This window comes from Arvicanthis niloticus, chromosome 23, assembly GCF_011762505.2.
Source record: "Arvicanthis niloticus isolate mArvNil1 chromosome 23, mArvNil1.pat.X, whole genome shotgun sequence".
In the NCBI taxonomy this organism is placed as follows: domain Eukaryota; kingdom Metazoa; phylum Chordata; class Mammalia; order Rodentia; family Muridae; genus Arvicanthis; species Arvicanthis niloticus.
Genome location: NC_133430.1, coordinates 43,870,008 through 43,891,696, shown reverse-complemented (window position 1 = coordinate 43,891,696; position 21,689 = coordinate 43,870,008). Strand labels below are relative to the sequence as shown.

Sequence of the window (21,689 nt, the reverse complement as noted above, 5' to 3'; positions counted from 1 at the left end):
CCTCCGACCTTCCCGCATCGCTCTGGTTTCCCAGCGTTTACGGTGGCTACGGAGCTAAACTACAACGCGGCGCGGTGCGGTGGAAGCCGCTCCTCCCGGATGCGCGCTACCTGGCAGGCTGCACTCGTCGCGGGCGGCCTGTGGTCCGCGCCTGCTCCTCCATGGGTCCCTCGCAGGCGCCTCTCTGCTCATCCCGCAGCAGGGTGAAAGTTGTGCGGACCAGAACGGCAGCCGCGGGGAGAGGGGGGGGGACTCGGTCACCACCCGGGACTGGTGGAAACCTTGACGTTGGTTCCAGGCGTTTCCGAGGACCAGCCTATTTCCGCAGGAGCGCAGGGCGGGACGCTAGCCGGTACCCCAGAAAAGGCCGGCCCACATTCTCTCCTGTCCCAGCCGGAGATGACCAAGCCACGGGTCTGTTAGTCTGAGGATGGCATGGTCCACCTCCAGCCCCCTGGCAGGCGGGGAGAAAGCTAGACCACCCCGCAAACCATGCAGATTCAGTTGAGGTGCTCTTGCTCTTTTCTGTCCAGCATAGATGCCCCCGAGGAGGCCTTTGGGGGGTGGGGGGGGAGGATGCTGCTGTGGGCGTCTCTGGTGTACACAGTAGGAAAGGAAAACAGCCCACCTGGAGATCTTGAACGGGGGGGTGGGATGTTTCAATATTTCTGTATTTTGAGTGGGCAACAGAATCAGTCATGTTACAAGGGACTAGGTTCCAATCTCAGTTTCGGACAATGTAGCTTAGGGTGAGGACCAAGATTCATATTGGTGGTGATGATGGTGACCCCAAGGGCCACACTTTGAACACCACTGCTAAAACAATTTGTTTCATTAGACTCCTTGCTTATACTCAACATTTCTGAGGTTGGGCTCCCTCTCAAGCCGATCCTGAACAATGTTCTCAAGGGCTGGCACGTGGATGGAGGAAGGAAGACGTCATCTACTGTTTAAGGGCCTGGACCTCTGGATGGTAACTGGTTAATGCATGGAGAGATAGAGGTAGAGGTCCTGCCCTATTTCCATCGGTCTCTGGGATGTGGCGTGCGTGCCCATACAAAGGCACCACCAGTCATCAGCACTTTGGCGAACCTGACGGGGAGAGAGCAGAACAGGAAAGGCCAGCGGCCCAGCAACATTGTATCTCTGGATTGTGGCTATGGCCTCAAGTAGGAAAAGCTTGATTAAACCTTCTGGTTACCTGTGTTCTTTAAAGCAACTGTTGCAAATTGTGGGTCCAGGGCCAGCAACTTCAGCACTGCTGGAAAACTTCTAGAGATGCAAAAATCTGCTGATCTGATACTTGGGAGGAGGTCCAGACTCTTGAGCTTCAACAAGCTCTCCAGGAGATGCTAATGCCCCTACAAGCTCAAGAAAGCCTTGAACAATGTCTAGGACGCTTGTGGGTCTTGGAATCCATATCAGTGCTACAGGGTTTATTTCAGTGTATGCTACAAGAAACAAGAGTATAAACACAAGTGCATTTAAGGATTTCTCAGAATCAGTCTTACACAGTCTGGGCTAGATCATCATGTTTGCATTCTTTGTTGGTGGGGGCTTTCCATGCAGAGGATGCTTGGCTGCATTTTGTATCTACCCATTGGTCGATTCCATCCAGCAGCTGCTGCAACAGCTAAAAATGTTTCCAGAAAGCCCCACATCCCCTTCAGGCAAAGTCAACCCCAGATGACAATCATTTCAATGCGAAAATAGACAACCTATTGCTAGTTCTTTTAAGAAGTCCGACCGCAGTTCAGAATAGACCACTCGGGACCACGTGGTTCCAAGGGAGAGGAGGTTTATTCAGGGGGAAGGGCAAAGGTGAGGAGAGGGAGGTGGAAGAGATAAAAGAGAAGAGAAGTAGAGACCGGCCATGACCACGTGGAGAGAGAGGAAGGTGGGGGAGGGGACAGAGAGGCAAGAGGGTAAGAGAGAGAGTAAGAGAGTAAGAGGATAAGAGAGCAAGAGAGAGAGGAGGGGGCAAGCAGCCCCTTTTATAGTGGATCAGCCTACCTGGCAGTTGCCAGGTAACTGTGGGGAGGAGCATACCTGGCTGTTGCCAGGTAACTGGGGAGGTGGAGTTTAGACAGAATACTAACACCTATAGGTTGTTCAGTAAATATGATCTCCAACCTAGTTTTAGGAAACAGTAAATAAAAGCCCGTGTCCCAAAAGACTTAGTCTTAGGCAAACACAAATACATTACAAGGAGATGAGTGTTTTATCTTAATGTAAAATTCAATGGAGTAGAATGGAGTTGCTAGAGTAGTTAACAGACCTTTTATGCCCAACCACATTGGACTACTCAGAGTAAGGAGCAGAGGAGAAGAAGGAAGATGAGATACAGTGAATGCAAACACGATGCCAAGAGGTTAATGTTGAAGTTGACAGTGTCTGAATTCTAGGCTACAAGCAGGTGGTGCTCGAAGTGGTAAAGGGGAAAGGGAAATGCATATGGTTTTCACGGGACAGCATTTGTGTGCCATACTATGGAGACTGAATATTATAGAGGTGTGGTAGTTTGAATATGCTTGGCCCAGGGAGTGGCACTATTTGGAGGTGTGGTCTTGTTGGAGGAAATGTGTCACTGTGGGTATGGGGTTTAAGACCCTTGTCCTAGCTGCCTGCAAGCCGGTCTTCTCCTAGTAACCTTCAGATGAAGATGTAGAACTCTCAGCTCCTCCTGCACCATGCCTGCCTGGATGCTGCCATGTTCCCACTTTGAGGTTAATGGACTGAACCTCTGAATCTGTAAGCCAGCCCCAATTAAATGTTGTCCTTATAAGAGTTGCTTTGGTCATGGTGTCTGTTCACAGCGGTAAAACGTTAACTAAGACAGGAGGTGTAAAGAAAGTAGCAGTTAACTTTACCATCAAGGCCCACAGTCAGGGACATGGTTCAAACAAGCAAGAGAGATCTCACACCATCCTGGTCCACTTCTTCCCTTGTCTGCACCAGTGTCTTCTCTGCTAGTCTATCTTTTCCTGTTGGAGCCCAGTCTTTACCCCTCTGAACATCCTTATTACCCTTCAGAGATGTTCTATTCTAACCCTACACCCTATTTCCATAAGTATGAATGGGATACCTTAGGGGCAAGACAGTGAAAAAGAAGGGGGTGCTGTATAGAATGTCAGGGTGGTTAAAACCAAGAAGCAGTTTAAAGGGCCAAAGCAAGGCAGGTGGGTGATAGAGTCAGCAAGACACAGTGGGAAATTTCTGGTGTCATTTCAGTTTGACACTTGCTTGTGGAGGCCAGCCCCATTCTTTACCTAAAAGGCAGAGTTTCTGAGTGTTTTAGGGTGAAAAGAAGTTGCTTGATAAAGACCCACTCGCCTGTGAAACCTGAGCTCCACCAGGTCATTAACATAGATTTGGCAAAAATTGTTTTGCTATCAAAGGGGAATCTCCCTCCAGATACCCGAGAGTATTAGAAACAAGCCAACCTGTGACAAGCCGACCACCCTGATCAGCAGGGAAGAAAGACTAGCACACCAGTTCCTTCCAGTAACAGTTTTACTCAGGAATGACTTTCAGTTACAGAATCAAGGGTGTGCCCCCGTGCCTCCCTCGAGTGCAGCTTAAGTATCCTCCAGTGGACTGCCCATCAGCCCATACTACATTCCACTCCACCATAGGCTGACACCCGTGACGAGAGATCAGGCTACTGGCAAGCCCAACCTCCTCACCAAATAAGGACTTGTTTACCCCAAGAGGGCTAAGGAAGTAGGCGCCATCTTTAGGGTGCGGCAGAAGCTTTCCACATCTCCCCCCTTTTTATACAGAAGCAAGCATTGCTTGATCAAGCAGGCTCGATTCCGTAGGAGCTCACGATCGAAAGCAAGCGGCTAAGACTAGAACACTCACTTTACTGGGTGCAATAGGTCAAACCCACCAGGTTCAAGAGCTGAGGTCTACACAAACAGGTAGGACATCCATCCCATGTGCAGTGAGATCACAAGTCTCCAGGGGTACAAGGGCTGTCCAATCCTGAATATAAGGGGTTATAGAGAGTTACTGCTTCAAAGCAGTCAGCCAAGCTTGAGGTGAGACACCAGCCTCAATGGCTTGAAAGGCACGCACCACCAGGGCTCTCTCTCGTCTTTGAGATCTAGCCATACGACAGAGACAAAACAAGCAGAGCAGACAGACACCCACTAGGGCAACTGCTAACACTCCTATTCCCGCCCACTCCTTCAGATGATGAACTGCTTGCAGGATCCACGAGGTCAAGCTATCTGCCAATGATAATGTGGCAGCTGTTTGATTATACATTAATATACAATCACTCTTACCACTAATATTCTTAATTACCTGAAAACACAAGGTTCCTAGCAAATTGAAACTCCTATTTTCTTTAGGCAAAAAAGTAACTTCCATACTAGCATTACTACTAAAAAATCGTGGAAACACTTGAGCATCATGCCTTATGGGCATCGGCATCGGGGACGCTGATAGGATCCCCCATCGCAATTCCGTCATCACAGGATTCACCAGAGGCAGCAGAAGCAGGAGAATCAGCAACATTGCACCGGCGGACCAAAGGTAGCTCCACTAAATGGCGTTGATCCATATCGAGGCTAAGGAACACAGAATCTACTCCTGTGGATCCAAACCCTCGATTTCCTCTTTTTTGGTCTCTAGAAGGAAACATATCATGCAGGCTGGGCAAAATGAGAAGTTGCGCAATTCGGTCTCCTGGAGATATTGCCGAAACTCCCCTAGGGGAGGAGACTAAAATTTTCACCTCTCCTTCATAGTCAGGATCGATAACTCCTGGATGAATGACTAATCTTTTCAGGGCTGATGATGATCTACCAATTAATAATCCTACTGATCCCGAAGAAAGAGGCCCCTTAAAATCTGTAGGGATAAGCTGCACTCCCATTTGTGGTGTTAATGCGACTCTGGCGGTGCAGTGGAGGTCCAACCCTGCAGAGCCCGCTGTGGCCCTCCTCGGGGTTTCATATTGGGCAAGTTGCTCTCTGGACTGCTCTGATCTTCCATGGCCCCATATATTTGAGGGCCCTGAGGCCTGGGGCCCTGCATCCCGTTTTTTGAAACAGGATAAGTATTCATCTGTCCAAGAGGTTGTCCATTGATATCTTTCACCGATCTGCATTCATTTGCCCAATGATTACCTTTCCTGCATCTAGGACATAGCCCATGAGGACATGTCGTGGCCCTATTTCCTTTATTAGGACACTGACATTTCAAATGTCCTTGCCTACCACAGGAAAAGCAAGCTCCAGGAGCTTTGGTTTTGCTTTTAGAATGCTGCACTATCCCCTGTACCACTGCAGCTGCTAAGCCAGTATTATAGAGAGGACCGCCCAATTCCCTGCATGCCTTCATCCAGGCTGTCAAACCCTTAGACTTCCATGGAGTTATTGCTTGTCGGCACTCTCTAGTACACTGCTCAAATATGAGCTGTTGTATCAGGGGCACAGCGGTATCAGGATCCCCAAATATTCTGCCTGCAGCCTCCATCATTCTGGCTACAAAATCTGAGAAAGACTCCATAGACCCTTAGACAATCTTTGTCAGATTACCTGATACTTCCCCTTTATTTGGTAAGGCCTTCCATGCTTTCACTGCCATAGCATTTATCTGTGCATATACTTGTGTTGGATATGCTGTCTGATTGTTCAGCCATTGGCCCTGCCCCATTAACATATCAAGGCTCCATGCAGCCTGACCTTGAGCTGCATTTTCTCGAGCCTGCTGTTGAGCAAATTCTGTATATAAGGACTTCCAATCAAGGTATTGTCCCATGGACAGGCAGGCCTTCACAAGAGACATCCAGTCTGTCGGTGTCATGGCTGAGTTAGTAAGCCTTTCTATCTGCGCCTGAGTAAAAGAGGCATTGACACCATATGCCTGCACAGAATCAGCCAAATTTTTGAGAATCTTAAATTCTAGGGGCTCATAAGACCTCACTTGATTAGCATCCTCAAAGACAGGGAAGGCGGCTGCCGCCTCCTGCCAGGTCTTGGGACAAAACGTACAGGATGACTTCGGAACGGTCAAGCCCTGTGCGCCCTCTTGTGGTCGTGTCCTGGAGCTTTCTGCGCTGGAGACTTCCGCATAAGGTGGCAGCTCACTCGGTTCTATCCCGTCTGCCTTGCCCCACCCGCTTCCTCCTTCTTCTTGCTAGGCGGCTTCTTCCTCCTTTTGGCTGTAATATCCTCCATCTTAGCTAGCAGCTCTTGTACTGCCTCTTCTAATTCTATTTCATCCTCTGACCCTGGCTCTTGGCTTTTTATTATATATTTCAGGCTTGGGTATAGCCCTGGTAACTCTCCCTTTTCTCTCTCTTTTGACTGTTTTGAACTAGTAGATCGAGTCTGTGACCGCATCTCTTTCACTTGCTCTAACACTTCTGTTGTCGCTTGAAATGGCAGGAACACACTCCTCACTAGTCAAGCAGGTGCAAATAACCTTCCAGATCCCTCGCAGCCCTGTCTTTCCCTTTTTGTCCTGCAGAGTACCCTCCTCCCATGCTCAGTCCAGATCCCTTCCTAATTTATCCCAGCAGGCTAACGACAGGTTTCCTGACACTGCAAACCACGGAGCCACCGCTTCCACCTCACTAAGAAATTGAGCCAAAGCTTGATCTTTAAATTTCAAGCCTTTACTATCAAGAAGCTCATGAAGAGCTACCTTCACTGGGCAGGACGGCGAGGTCCCCATTTTAGTGGCGACGCTCGCGGCGTATCAAAACCATAGCTAAGAAAAAGATCCCTCTTGGCACGAGCGCAATCCTTCGGCCGTTATACTTTCATTTTTATTCGCCTCCTTCCGAGGGCCTTAACAAATGCCGCCTCCTTCCGAGGACCTTGTCTGTTGATGGGCCCCACTTACCGGCCACTTACCGATCGATCGCCCTGTCTGCCCCTGGTTCTGGAACTCCGGGAACTCATGCAGAGAAGTTCCCCGTACGGGCCACCAATTGTGCCGCGCCGACCACCCTGACCAGCAGGGAAGAAAGACTAGCACACCAGTTCCTTCCAGTGACAGTTTTACTCAGGAATGACTTTCAGTTACAGCATCAAGGGTATGCTCCCGTGCCTCCCTCGAGTGCAGCTTAAGTATCCTCCAGTGGACTGCCCACCATAGTTCTGCTCCACCATAGGCTGACACCCATGACGAGAGATCAGGCTACTGGCAAGTGCAGCCTCCTCACCAAATAAGGACTTGTTTACCCCAAGAGGGCTAAGGCAGTAGGCGCCATCTTTAGGGCGCGGCAGAAGCTTTCCACACCAACCCAAGCCCAATCAAGCCAAATCTGCATTTTAAGGCCTTAGGTGAATAGCTGCACAGATGTATGAACATTGCTCTAAGAAGGAATAGTATACAATGTGTGGCTTTTTGAGGGTTGAAGGGTAGCCCAATTCTTAAAGAATCTAGATTTGGGGGCTGGAGAGATGGTTCAGTGGTTAAGAGCATGGACTGCTCTTCCAGAGGTCCTGAGTTCAATTCCCAGCAACCACATGGTGGCTCACAACCATGTAATGGGATCTGATGCCCTCTTCTGGTGTGTCTGAAGACAGTGACAGTGTACACATATACATAAAATAAATAATAATAATAATAAAAGACTGTGATCTCAGAGAGAAAACACCGTAAGGAAGCCTAAACTGGAACCTATCCTCAAAGGACAAAAAAATAAAAAGTAGGGAGGGAGGGGGTCTGGTCTTTCTAAAAAAAAAAAAAAAAAAGAATCTAGATTTGGAACAAGAAAGGGGTATGGACTGTGGCTCACACAGTCCATACTGTGTGAGATTGCAGATTCACAGTATCAACCCAATGGTCTAGAGAGCCTCACTGAGTCAGTGTGGGGTGACCCTTGCACCAAAGAGTTAGGAATCCTGCTCTCATTAGTACCACACCTGAGTACAAGAAACCAGCACAGTCTACTATGGGTGTGCTGAACCCTGTGGTAACTGTTCTATCTGACAGGCCAAGCAGTTTCCAGAGAGTAATGACACAGAAACCGGATAGTGGTTAGATGCAGGAGGAACATGTATCCAGAAGCTTGAATCCCAAGGGGAGGCATTAGGGTGGAAGCACACTAAAAGACAGACAAGATTGCTTGTTTTGTCATCTTTAGATGAGCACATTTAAACACTCAGGGTCGATGCCACTGAGGGGAAGGAGGTTGTGGGGTGCTCCAGTCTGTTGACAACGGTAAGCCTTGAGATGGACTGGGTTGCAGGGAGCAGTGTTTAGAAGCAGAATCAATATCGCTCCCATTTGAATGCTAGAGGAGGTGGGGTTGGTCTCCATAGTCTTTCTGACTCCAACGGAGGCAGAGCAAAGAACAGGACAGATTAGAATGTCGGATGTTAAGCATGACTAGTTTGTTGGAGTCACACACCTTCTGGACTGACTATATGAGCCAAGAGAGATTCAACATGCTTGTCCAGCATCTCCTTACCGTATATATAAATGGGATGAAGCCATGGCATCCCACAGATGAGGCAGAGGGCTCTACCCTGAGGCAGTTAATGGAGAACATACTATCTGTACAGAATTCTAAAGAAGGAAAACCAGCCAAAAGCCATCTGTTCTTTATTACCAACAAAAACTGAGGATTTCTAACTGCCACGGATAAAGTTCTGCACCCTTCGTAGCCACAGGATACCAACAGCAGTGTGCTGTTTTCAGTAAAGGGTGTATGTGTGTGTTTGGTCTTATTAATGAGACACAAGATTAAGAGAAAATAGTGATTCTACTTTTATTTCTTTAAATAAAGCACATCACCTATTCTATGGAAATTTAGTTAATAAGAGTGCCCCTTTTTCCTCTGAGTTAAGTCATGGTTTTGACCCAAAACCAGAAGTACCTGGGGGGTAATGAGGAAATAAAAAATTTACTTTCTATATTTAATGTGCTCAGAACTGAAGTATATTACATACCTCCTAGAAGATATATCAAAATTTCTGAAGGTACCACAGCTAATGTTTCAGTTTAGGATGGCAGATGGTAATCCATTTTATTTTTAAAAGACAAGGCCTCAATATATTGGCTGACCTCAAACTTTATAATATTTTTGTCTCCACCTCCCAAGTGCTGGGATTATAGGCATGTGTCCCCACACCTGGCTTTCAAGCACTGTTTGTTTGTTTTAATAGGCACAAAGGTAAGTATTAACTGACAAGAATGCCAATAACGAAATTTCTTCATATTAAAAGTCTAGCAAGCAGGTGATTGTTGAGAGCCAGGCTGATCCAAGGCTTTCTCAGGGGCCCCCATGATAAGACAATAGGAACCTAGTCTGTGATCCTGCCCAGGGACAAACTTGGCAAAGTCTAGTCTGGGACTGGGGCCAGGGCCTGGAAGGAGTTAAAAGTTTCCAATCCTGGAAACTTGGCTTTCCCCACTGATGGCTAGAGTTATCCATCCTAGCGACTCTGTGTGCTTGGAATGTGATGCCCTGGGGTATCTTGTGCTTCTTTTGTGTAGCACTGCTTGGTTAGCTTCAGGCTGACTTTGTCCCATTGGATGACAGCTTTCTGCTATCTCTATCCTATTACCCCCTACAAATAGTATACAAGATGGTGTACTAGTTAGTAAAGTTGCTTGGCATAAGACATGGCCTGTCCAACACCTCCTGAGCCCGCCTTTTCTATCTTCGTTATCTTTGATCTTCTAGACTTTCCTCCTCAGGGCCTTGTCAGTGAAGAACAACGCACTAGTCAAGGTCAGCTGATGCGGCATGAGATTCATTTCACTGCAAAGGTTTATAGATTAATTTTTACTTCACACTTGTATTTCAATAATGTTGCATGAGGTTGTAGAACCAGTGAATGAACCAAAGGAAAAACAATCAACTGAAAACACAAGCAAAATACCACCCCCCAGCCAAATAGCGTCATCTAAAGAGATAGCAAAAATCTGGTTACCAGTTGGTCTTTGCAGCACTACTTGGTGACTTTGTGGCACTTGGGTACCAGTTGGCACAGAATGGGGGCTCTATAGTAAAAGCAACACCCCGGCAGCAGCTGTAACAATGTCTGTCACAGAAGCTGGCTCCCTTTGATCCTTCCAAGATTATTAATGCCAAGTGTTGAGAACACTATAATAACCCACCATGATGCTTATGGATGGCTTTATTTTATTCAAACTGGAACATTAAAATAACAAACACAACATTTACTACTGTGTGGTCTATAGCTGAAGCTAGCATTCAAAGAAACTTACAGGTATTGTCATTTCCACAGCACAGATTAAGTAACTGTGTTTTAATTTTGCACGTATGCTAATGATTAAAAAGCGTCTGAATTCTCAGCACTCTGTTTGCCCCATTAGTGACATTTATGCTCCAAAGGGTGGCAAACAGGAAGTATAGTACCTTACATTTAGACAGTGTACTGTTTTAGAAAGTTTGCACATAATGTAGAGAAAACATTATTTAAAGGTGATTACTTTCTAATAAAAACCTTTAAAACTTATTTTTAAAAAGTCACTTGAGAAGAAAGCCATCCCTTAGTGGGTCACCGTCTTCCACTGTCAGGTTTGCTGTCCCTGTGTAATGGGCTTGTCCTGCAACTTCCACTATGACAGCTTTGAAATCTCCACACTTTGCTTCCTGAAAAAGAAGACAAAAGAAGCAGACTAAGAAGCTCTTCCAGTGTCCGCTGTCTCTAAGCTTTGAAAAAGAGAAATCTACATGTCAATCCTCAGGCACAGGAAGGTTTTGAAGTGAGTGACAAAGTCAGATGTGTGTCTTAGTTAACTTACCTGGAAAGGGGACACGTGGGAGAAAAGGGTCTAGACGCTCGGAACCCCGCTAAGAGGGAATTTTAGGTTACCCAGCAACATTCTGTCTCAAAAAAGAAAAAAAAAAATTCTGACTCCTAACTGATACCTGGGGTCATAAAGCAGCTTTTAGTGGGGAGGAGAGAGAGAATACAAGATAATTTTGAGGTGGAATTGATACCTTGACAATGCAGACAAATGGGAAACAGTGAATATGAACAATTTGACCATAGTTTCTAGCTTGGAAGTGCCTTATTTATGCCACTAACACAGGTGAAGAAAAAGTATGCTGTTTGGAATGAGAATGGCACTGTGAGCTCATGTGTTGGAGTGCTTGGTCACTGGTGGGTGGAACTGTTTGGGGAAGGATTAGGAGGTGTGGCCTTGTTGGAGATGCGTCACTGGGGAAGGCTTTTGAGGTAGCCTATTTCATTCTCAGTTCTCTCTGCCTCCTGGTTTTGGACCAAGATGTAAGCCCCCAGTGACTGCTCCAGTGCCAAGCCTGCCTGCCTGCTGCCATGCTCCCGAACATGACAGTCATGGACTCTAGCCCTCTGGACCGGCTAGTTCCAAATTAAATGCTTTCTTTTATACATTGCGTTGGTCATGGTGCCTTATCACAGCAACAACAACAACAAAAAAAAGCTAAGAGAAAAACATATGTGAGAGAGAGAAAGAGAGAGAGAGAGTGGAGGGAGAAGGAAGGGGGAGCTTTTAACATGCAGAATGTAAGATACTTAGACACCAGCCACTTGAAGATAAATATAGTGAACCACTTGAGGGTTAGACTGAACAGAGGTACAGGACAGACAAGGCAGGGACGAAGGTTTGAGACTTATGTCAGCAGGTGGTCAAGAACCGACGTCCAGGAAGTAGACAAAAATTTTCGGTGGCATCTACTTGGAGAAAGAAGACTAGAAGGAAGAAGCTGAGGACCAAATTTGGGATCACCTAGTTGGGAGCACGGGATGAGCATGAGAAGGCACAGGGCTCTTTCCAGTGAAGGAGCACAGTGCAATGAGGAACTGGTGGGTGTAACACAAATCGCTGGCAATTTGTTGTGCTTTGAGTCTGAAATGTTCCCCATGGGTTAATGTAAATATCTGAATGCTTGGCTCCCCGTTGGTGGTGCTCTTTGGGGGAAACTGTGGAACCTTTAGGATGGAGAGCTATTGAATATGGGTCATTGGGGGTGGTCTTATGGGTTTATAGCCTAGTCTGCTCCCTGTTCATTGTGCTTCCTGATAGACGACTTCCTGCCACAAGGCCTTCCCAATGTACTGCTGTGCCTTCCCTGCCATTATGGAAGATATTCCCTTGAGCTATGAGCTAGAATAAAGCTTTCCACTGGGTATTTGGTCACATCAATTATAAAAGTAGCTGGTACAAAAATCCTGCCGTGGCCTTTGATTTTCTAATTTTTAAAATAAGAATAATTGAAAGTAAAAGTAAAATGTCAAGTATTAAACCAAGCACAAGTAGATCCACTATTTATCATTTTTGCAGTGTAGGTTGGACCCAGGGCCTTGTGTTTGCTGAGCAAGTGCGCTACCCCTGTGGTGGTTTGAGTGGATGTCACTGGGGTCGGGCTATGAGGTCTCAAAAGCCTCAACACCACTCCCAGTGTGCTCTCTGCCTCCTGTTTGTCATCAGAGATAAGAGTTCTTAGCTGTTTCTGCTGCCATGCCTGTGATGATCTCAGAGATTCATGTAAGGTTTAAATGAAATAGCGTGCATAAAGTGCTTAGCTTGAAACTTTCCACACAAAAAAGCCCCCAGTAAATACTGTAGGTTACTATTTAAACCCAGTCTCAGATTCTGAAGACATTGTGACTCACATTATTACATACAACATATTGTATATTATACAATCAATTGTATATTATCAAATCAATGTGTTGGTATTCACTCACTGATAATTGGATATTAGCCCAGAAGCTCGAAATACCCAAGATTCAACTCACAGACCACATGAAGCTCATGAAGAAGGAAGACCAAGTGCGGATGCTTCACTCCTTCTTAGAAGGAGTAACAAAATACTCAAGGGAGCAAATATGGAGACAAAGTGTGGGACAGAAACTGAAGGAGAGGCCATCTGGAGACCATTCCACCTGGGTATCCATCCCATGTGCAGACACCAAAGGTAGACGCTGCTGTGGATGTCAGGAAGTGCATGCTGAGAGGAGCCTGATATAGCTGTCTCCTTAGAGGTCTGCCAGAGTCTGACATATTCAGAGGCAGATGCTCACAGCTAACCATTGAACTGATCAAGGGGTTCCCAATGGAGGAGTTAGAGAGAAGACTGAAGGAGCTGAAAGGGTTTGTGGCCCCATGAGGAGAGCAACAATACCAACCAACCAGAGCTTCCCAGGGTCTAAACCACCAGCCTGGGAACACATAGGGAAGGACCCATGGCTCCAGCTGTATATGTGGGGGAGGATGACCTTGTAGTGCAAAGGTGGGAGAGGAGATCCTTGGTCCCATGAAGGCTGGATGCTCCAGTGTTGGGGAATTTGAGGGCGGGGTGGTGGGAGTTGGGGGATAGGTGGGGACACATCCTCATAGAAACAGGAGGGGGATGGGGTAAGGGGCAGGGGGGATATGGAGTAAGGGGATAGCATCTGAAATGTAAATAAAATATCCAATAAAAAAAGAAAGCCATCAAATAAAAGTAAAATCAATGTGTAATACGTGGATTCTTAGGTTAAAGGTAATTCAGTATTCAGAAAAAAAAAGTTTAAGAGCAGCTACAGTAGGGCGGATTGCTCCCTGTGTTGATGGATTCTTTATGACTGTAATCATTCACTAACGTGGCTTCTGTAACAGGTCTCATTCACTACTGAGTAGATTCATTGTTAGTACATTTGCAATTTGATTTCATTGCAAAAAAATCTAGTTTTTACAACTCACATCTTTTATATACTACTGTACCAAGTACAGTACATACACACAGCAAACCAGAACCCACAGAGGCTCCGCTTCTAGAATCGTTTGGTCTCAGGATGATTCCTTTACACCTTAATATCTGAGGACCTCCAGAAGTTCTTCTTTATGCATGTTCTATCTCTCAGTACTTATTGGGAATTAAGGATTTTTTTTCATTATTTTTATTTGAAAACAAACCAATTGCACAGTGATGTATACACACTTTTTTTTTGTAAGTAAAGATAACTTTATGCCAACAAGTTATAAAGGAGAAAAGCAGCGCCGTTTTACATTCCTGTGGGCCTCTGTCTCAATAGAAACAGCTGGATTCTCACCTGTTTCTGCATTCAATTATTCCCTTGGTTGGGATATCACTCGTCATGTAGCCTGTAGGGGGGACACAGTGACTACTTCTGAGAGGCTGAGTGGAAAGCAAACCATGTCTTAGTTTTATCACAAACATATTTTTGACCCATGAAAGCACAGTGGGGTCAACCCAGAGGCACAACACTAAACTTTGAGAATTGATAGTCCCAGCTGAACCCAAGCTTTTACAGGTCTGCTTTAAATGTTCATCTGGAAGTACAGTGGAGAAATGCATCCAGCACCCAGCTGTTGGGAGCCGCAGTGAGCATGTCAGCATTCGCCATTCCAAGATGGCGAGGGCATCTTGTCCTCCCACTAGTAAACAATGGACTGTGCAGGTGCAAAAGGCAGAAAGCGGGCCAAAGTCACTGCCCATCCCGGGGCGTAATATGGGGTGATGAGTGAACAGCCAATCAGAAGTGAATACGTCACTCTAGGGTGTATTTAAGCTGTGCCTCTTCCTGTCTTTGGCCCTTCCGCGGTCTTCACATCTGCTGATACAGATTAAAGCCTCACTGTGGTGATACCCGAATATTGTCTCACGTGTCTCTCTTCCACGGGCGGAGGGACACCCAGCTCCTGCCTTTGCTGTCTCAAAAGACATTCTCTTATAAGGAGTCGGTTACACTCACCCTCACAGCACAGCCTGTGAACACGGAGCCAGTTGCGCTGCTTTTGAAGGCTCTGGTCTGGTTCAGCTGCAGAAGTCCTTTATGATACTGCAGAGCAATTCTGGCTGTCACTCCTGAGCCTGTGGGGCTTCTGTCGACCTGTTTCAGAATCAGTAATTACAGGACTGTGAGAGTGCTGTCTATCAGGTGCACGTCTGAGCCTAACAGACACAGTTTCGATACCTGTTCATCAGCAAACACGCAGATGTTGGTGGTGGGTTCCTCATTGTAAGCATCTTTTCCATCCGTCAAGATAGTTCCGTACAGAAAACCAAGGTCTTCACTCTCAGGATGGTTGATTTTAAACTACAAATAAAGCAACCACATGTAAAAGGTTTTGATTCAAATTCATCTTAAGAAAGAATGTCAACAGACTCTTTGATATAATTTTCTCAATGCATATCATTTTTTGAAATTACCTTGTTGAGTAAGTTTGCAAGTAACTGCTTGATATTATGTCAACCTCTTGATAAAGTTTTATTGGCAATTATGATTTTCATGCTGGGCTCCTGCTGAGGAAGCTGCTCTGAATCTAGCCTTAACTAAATGCACAGTCCTATTTTATATGTATGCCCAGCACATACTCTCTGTGAAACTCTGAATTCAGGATGGGGAGTTCCCACGCTGACTGTGCCTGGTCTAAGACCATCACATGGAAGGGAAGAATGTGGGAAAATCCAGCAGAGTAAAACTTTTTAAAAAGAAAGTGAAAAGGATTCAGAGGCTATTGATAAGTAAGAAACAACTGGATAAAGAAGGAAAAACAACAAAATAAAAACTGAGTGGTTCCTTGAAAAGCAGTGACTGACTGCACACAGAGACACACAGCCCAGGACCGTTAGTGGGAAAGAATATCCAGGCCCAAAGAAACAGTACTTCCAGTCCTTGGGAGGTCCAGTAGTTGAACTTTTCCTGGATTTCTGTGGTATCTGATAGCAATGTCTGAGATCATTGCAATCATCATATCTGATAGTGATGTCTGAGACCACTATAATCACAATACATCTATCACATGCCACTTAGACCTGGGTTCCTAAAATGCAGTGTGTCAAACCAAGTTAAAGAGGCCTGCAAACTATCTTTCATCGTTGAAAGTCGCATGCTGTCTTGCACTATACCACACAGCGTGGGGTGCTAGCTCCTTTCACTAGATCAAGATCCCAGGATACTGGTGTGTGTCCTTCCTTTGGGTCTCCTGCATGTAGCTTAGTGTCTGATATATGCAATATTTTCTTGTTAAATACATGTTAAAAGAGTGAGGTTGAACTTGGAGAGCATTAACTTTGGACCTTGCTCTACAAAAGGTCATTCCCTAAATCTGCATCAACAACATGGACGGCCTGGCCAAAAGCACGACGCGATCTCTCTGCCCGGTGCTTTGGTGATGGAGCTTCAATTCTCTCAAAGTACAAGGACTCTGGATTTTCTCAAGTCTACTCATTGCCATTATGAGCTGCCTAAGAAGTTCAAGCTTTAACAGAAAGCTCAAAATTGCTCCTTTTACTAATAAAATGATGGAAGAAAAAAAATGAGGCTTTTTTTTTTTGTTTCATTAAAAAATGAAGTGGAAGTATTTTGTATTTTTAAACCATTTGCTGTCTATCTGATAGGACAGAAAACCAATGCAAATTAAGAGTGTTAAAAGTTGCAATAAAATAATTCTGTATATTGGTAATGATAGCCCCAGAAAAATGCTAAATTCAAACAGCAATATCCCATGTATTTTCTTTTAAATATGTTTGTTTTTATTTTGCATATGTTTTGCCTGCTTGAATATCTATGCACATATATGTCAGGTACCCAAGATGTCAGAAGAGGACATCAGATGGTTATGAGCTGCCACCTTTCCAGCCTAATGTTATATATTTTCATTTTCCACTTAAGTTATAAGTCAAACTAAAGCCTTGTTAAGTGAGCCCATAATAATGAGCAATGCAAGCATATTAAATACACTCATGCTACCTTCATGGCTATTAAATCATGTAATAAAAACATTCAAACTCTGTAATGTTGTTTTACCTATGAGTCCTGACTCAAAATATATTGGCAGAAATAAAAAGAATAGAGTCACATATCACCTAAACTGACTTTATTTTAAAAAAACAGGAAGACGAAGGACACATGGAGATGAGGTTACAAATACTCTCCGTGTCAAAGCTAGAATTCACAAGTGTCATGCTTGAGCCCTATTCATACGAATAAATATTTAAATGCATCTGTGCCTAATTTTCTTAAATGGGTGTGATAATTTGTATTTGCCCAAGCCACCGAAGGAGGGATTTGTCATCAGGGTAGTATTGGGACTGACCTGTGCTTTCACCGCTCTGGTCAGTGTGCTCGCTGCATCCACAAGGTCCCTCACCTTCGAAGAACACACGTCAAGTCCTAATTTTTCTGCACTAACAAATGCATAAAACGCCCCGCCATATGCAATGTCCACCACCACTTTCCCATGTCCAGGAACATCCACAGTGAGGTCTGAAAGAAGCATTTGCAGGTACGTTTGTTAGGGGGAAAAAATCACATTGTTTCAATTATGTTTACTCTCAAGAGAAACTTTCAGGATGAAAAGGAATGAAGCAGAACTCCATTTTCAAAGTGTCAGGTAAATGAGAGCTAGGTGCACTTTCCTGTTTAAATTGATGGGTTGGATAAGCTAGAATGTATCTGGATGTTTCAGTTCTTCTCAGATACACATATCTGTTAACTACTCTGAGGCTCTTTTGTAGGAAATACAGAGTGACTAAGAGATGGGGAAGCTCTGGGACATCCTCCTGTGCACACTACAAAGGAATACATACTAATGGGGAAGGCTTTGAGGAGGACTTGAATGCTATTCACAAACTGGTTATCTTCAGTTATAATGCCAAACAATTTTTTTTAATGATTCTTTAAAAATCTGGGTATAGTAGCACAGTCCATTCTACTAGCAACAGGCTTGCAGATTTGTACAATGCCTGGCTGCTACTTTTCTTTTTTAAATCACTTATTTGGAGACATTGAAAATGAAGGGACTCAACCAGGAGCACAGACTGTGTGCTAGACACATTGTCTACACTAGCTCCTTAATTACCTCAGCACCGAGAGGCAGGTACTATTATTTAAGATGCTCCCATTCTTCTGAGATGCCACCAAATACGTGGCAAAGCTTGGAGTCAGACTCAGAAGCAGCTGACCGTGAAGTCTCAGCCTGCTCCTCTGAAATATATATTTAGAACTCAATGCAAAATCCGAAATCTTTCCCTTTGTCTATGCAAGCTTATCAGTGGGATTTTTAAATTGATTCCTTTCAGGTAACCCTTAGGGCATACCTACCCGAAGAGTGTATATACCATGTGGAAGACTGAAGAGTTTCAAGATGGATAAATAAAACAGCCTTCCTTTGTAAGGTCAGTTAGACAAAAGAATAACATTTCAAATCTATCACATGGTATGAATGAGTTTGGATACATGAGTTTTCTAGAACATGGAAATATAACTTCGTGAATTGTAAAACTGTTAAGAATGAGAGGAAGAGAATCTTCCAGGCTTGGGTTTGGATCCCGTTCCGCTTCTCAGTACAGCTTCGCTGCCCTCGCACGGAAAATGGAATTGCTATGTCCCCTTCAAGTGTTGTTTTGAGAATTCCATGCAGTAACACATAACAAAGTACCAAGTACAGATTAGTAGGCGTGGTGAATGTTAATATGAAGGCCGAAGTTTGATTTCAAAGTTTAATGGCATTCTCAAGAGGACCAGAGAGCCACAATGGCTGTCTGCACAGTCTCCAAATTTCATTGATGTGGCCACTCCTTCGGTCATAATCATTTACAGTCTACTGTAGAAGACCCCCTAGGGTACTGAGAACAATATAAAGGTAATTTATTCTGTGTGTGTGTGTGTGTGTGTGTGTGTGTGTGTGTGTTGGTGGTGGTGGTGGTTACAGTAAGCTCTGTAGCCCTCACAGGTGAGCACTGGTGACCTTCATTTCACAGATGGTGACTTTCTCACATAAGGCCACTGAGATGAGAAGGGGCAGATCAATACCCAGTGCTATCCCCTGGCTTTTATGTACTTCCAAGAAGAGGATTTCCCTTCCCTCATGCCTCAGTGGAACCATTCAAGTCCACTAACTTTTGTGCTGTCACACAAGAATGCTGTGGGGAAGTATGGTATCGAAAGGTCTGGGTACTCCACTTTGTTATGAACCTGAGACTAAAATGTAGCTGCTGCTGCCAGTGGTAGGGTCTCACAAAGTGGACTTCCTTTAATCTGCTGCTTGATTGCTTAGGGAGAAACTAGGTAGCCAGCTAGTTAAATGGATGGTCTTAGAAAGCCAATAATAATAATAGTAATAATAACCATAACTATTATTATTATTATTATATCATAAATCATTTCCCCGAAGAGCCAATCTGGATGTGATACCCATACTCTCATAGAGCATCAAATACCTCCGAGGCATTCTTCCTCACAGGTGTTTTCTCTACTGAGGCTGCCCTAAGCCTGTTCCGCTACAGTGTCATTCATGCCCAGGCTGATCCAGAGTCTAATTATTCAGGGAGGATCAGGATCAGATTTTCTAAGAATGCTTTGCACAGCTCAAAGACTTGGGAGAAAAGCAGTGGTAACCTTATTCCTGGATTGGCTAAATTAGCTCCCAGTTCATGTCCAGGCAAACACTAAACATCTACATGGATAGAACTCAAGCTTGCAGGTATGTCTGACCTGCCACTGTGGCAAGTTTCATTCTGGAGCGCTATGAAACCCAGACACAATAAAAAAACCAAACTATTTAAAATGGTTTAAGTAAGTGTACATTTCATGGAGGGCACATTCATAGTGATCCTGGGCAAATGGGCCCTGTAAGTTGCAGGCTGAATACTCTTGCTACAGGGACACCAGGGATGAAAGATAAACCAGCATCATCGGCCAGGTGATTCCTGAGAGGAATGCTAGGCTTTGTAAATGCTCTGATTATGCAGATTACCTGCTTGGCCAGATAGCAACAGATCTATACTACAGAACCCAGAAACCCTGCTCATGTTCCTGTATCTCCAGGAAACAATTCTACATATCTTGAAGTCTCTGTTTCTTGAGGAGTGGTTTGTTTTTTTTTTTTCAGATATTAAAAAAAAAAAATCTACCAGCACTCAAGAAGCAGAAGCAGGTGAGACAGAACATAGAAATTCGTCAACATAGAAATTCCAGCCAGGGCTACACACTGATACCCTGTCTCAAAACAATAAAACAATCAACACCCACTAACTTAAAAAATAATAAAATTTTAATAATGTTTCATATCCTCACTACTAACCACAAAAACCTCTGAGATAAAATGAAGGTACAGACTCAGTCAAGGAGCTTGTGAACTCTGCCTAAGGCTGCATGGCTTTCAGGGGTTGTGAACTTGTGTGTCCAGCCAAAGACTTTGTTTCTCAACAAGGACAGCAATGGCTTTACTTACAAATTTAGTTCCTTCAGAGTCATTTAGTTTTTCCTCAAAGCCAGAGGGTCTCACTACACACAACACACACACACACACACACACACACACACACACACACACACACACACTCCTTGGCTGGCCTGCAACTGGCCTGGAACTGGCCTGGAACCTCCTACTCCCTGTAGAGGGAAGGCACTTAACACCTGAGAAAAGAGAGGTCATGTTCAGTAACTTATTAAGAGTAGTGTGATTACCAAACATATTCTAAGCTATACTCGAACCCCGGTACACACACTGCCCTTTGCATATTAACTTCAGTCTACTGTGAAGCATCTACGAAAGCCTGACAAGCAAGGAGACAGGATCTTAAAGGAAGCACAGAATTCTTCCCAGTTCTACTCTAAGCTCCCCCCAGGCCTTGTGTGCATGGATCTGCTCATCAGGATAACGGAATTGATTGCATCCATCAAATCTGCAAGGCAAAGACACTGAAGCATGTTTGCACTAATTTGGAATTACCTTTTTATTAATCGCAAGGGCAGGCAGGGTGGGTTAGTTGCGCAGGTATATTCAGCACAGAGCAGTGGTTAGATTCCTGCATTGTGTCTCAACCGGGTCGAGTGGGTCTCACCCTTTACCTGAGGCCAGGACAAAGGCTGGGACGCTGTGGAAGCGCACAGGGCCGCAACTGCGGCCACCTTCACACTCCACGAAGGCGGTCACCAGCCCACACGGGCAGTGGATGTTGACCCGGGCCTCCCGGGCGCCTTCTGGGGGAGCGGGTACCAGATCAAAGTCGAGCGCGAAGCGGCCCAGCGCCAGCACCGCGTGGCCGCACATGGAGCTGTAGCCTTCGTTATGTAGGAACAGGACGCCTAGGTGCGCGTCGGGAAGCTCGCTGGGCACCAGGATGGCCCCGTACATGTCCCGGTGGCCGCGGGGCTCGAACACGAGCCGCCGACGCACGTAGTCGAGGTGTTGACGCATGTAGCGCCGCTTGGCCAGCAACGTGGGCCCTGCCACCTCCGGACACCCGGCGTGCACGATGCGCAAAGGCTCGCCGCCTGTGTGCATGTCCACCACCGATAGTGCTGGCGTCCTCGGGTCGTGCGGGGGCAGCCGGGTCACTGCCAGCGCCGCCTCCATTGTCAGCGACCAGGGACTGCCGCGCAGCACTGGGGCCAAGCCGGGGAGCAGAGACCACCCAGCGACCAGCGCCTGGAATCTTAGACTGGGCGCGCCCGAGCTAGCTGTGTCCTGAGTAAGACACAGGGCCAGCAGGGGCGGTCCTCGGATACGTGACAAGGAGCGTGGGCAGGGCTTAGAAAACTAGCCCCTCCCATGGGGGGCGTGGCTCCAGAGGCTTGACCACAAGGAAGGAGCCGGGCATCGGAGCTTTGTCAAGCGGTGGGGCGGGGCTCGGAGGCTTGAGGGCTCGGCGGGGGCGGGGCCTCGGAGACTCGACACGCGGCAGGGGCAGGGCCTAGGAAAGTAGCCCAGGAAATAGGGGCGGGGCTCCAGAGACTACTCGGCGGAGG

General features: G+C 45.7%; 1 protein-coding gene across 5 annotated transcripts in view; it reads right to left on the bottom strand.

Moving 5' to 3' along the window:
• L3hypdh (trans-L-3-hydroxyproline dehydratase) overlaps window positions 1-21,452 on the bottom strand; it is a 642,804-nt gene extending 621,352 nt beyond the window's left edge. The window contains exons 1-6 of one of the 5 annotated variants that reach the window (XM_076922044.1): window positions 20,790-21,452; window positions 17,032-17,201; window positions 14,907-15,029; window positions 14,685-14,822; window positions 14,022-14,107; window positions 10,098-10,591 (exon numbers count right to left, since the gene is read on the bottom strand). In XM_076922044.1, coding sequence (XP_076778159.1) covers window positions 10,558-10,591; window positions 14,022-14,107; window positions 14,685-14,822; window positions 14,907-15,029; window positions 17,032-17,201; window positions 20,790-21,297 — 1,059 coding nt within the window. In that variant the 5' untranslated portion in view covers window positions 21,298-21,452 and the 3' untranslated portion in view covers window positions 10,098-10,557. Of the gene's footprint in view, window positions 1-10,097; window positions 10,592-14,021; window positions 14,108-14,136; window positions 14,544-14,684; window positions 14,823-14,906; window positions 15,030-17,031; window positions 17,202-20,789 lie in introns of those variants that run through there. The other 4 variants (XM_076922045.1, XR_013106783.1, XM_076922043.1 and 1 more) reach the window with 4 other exon arrangements.
• Window positions 21,453-21,689: the final 237 nt, after the last annotated feature.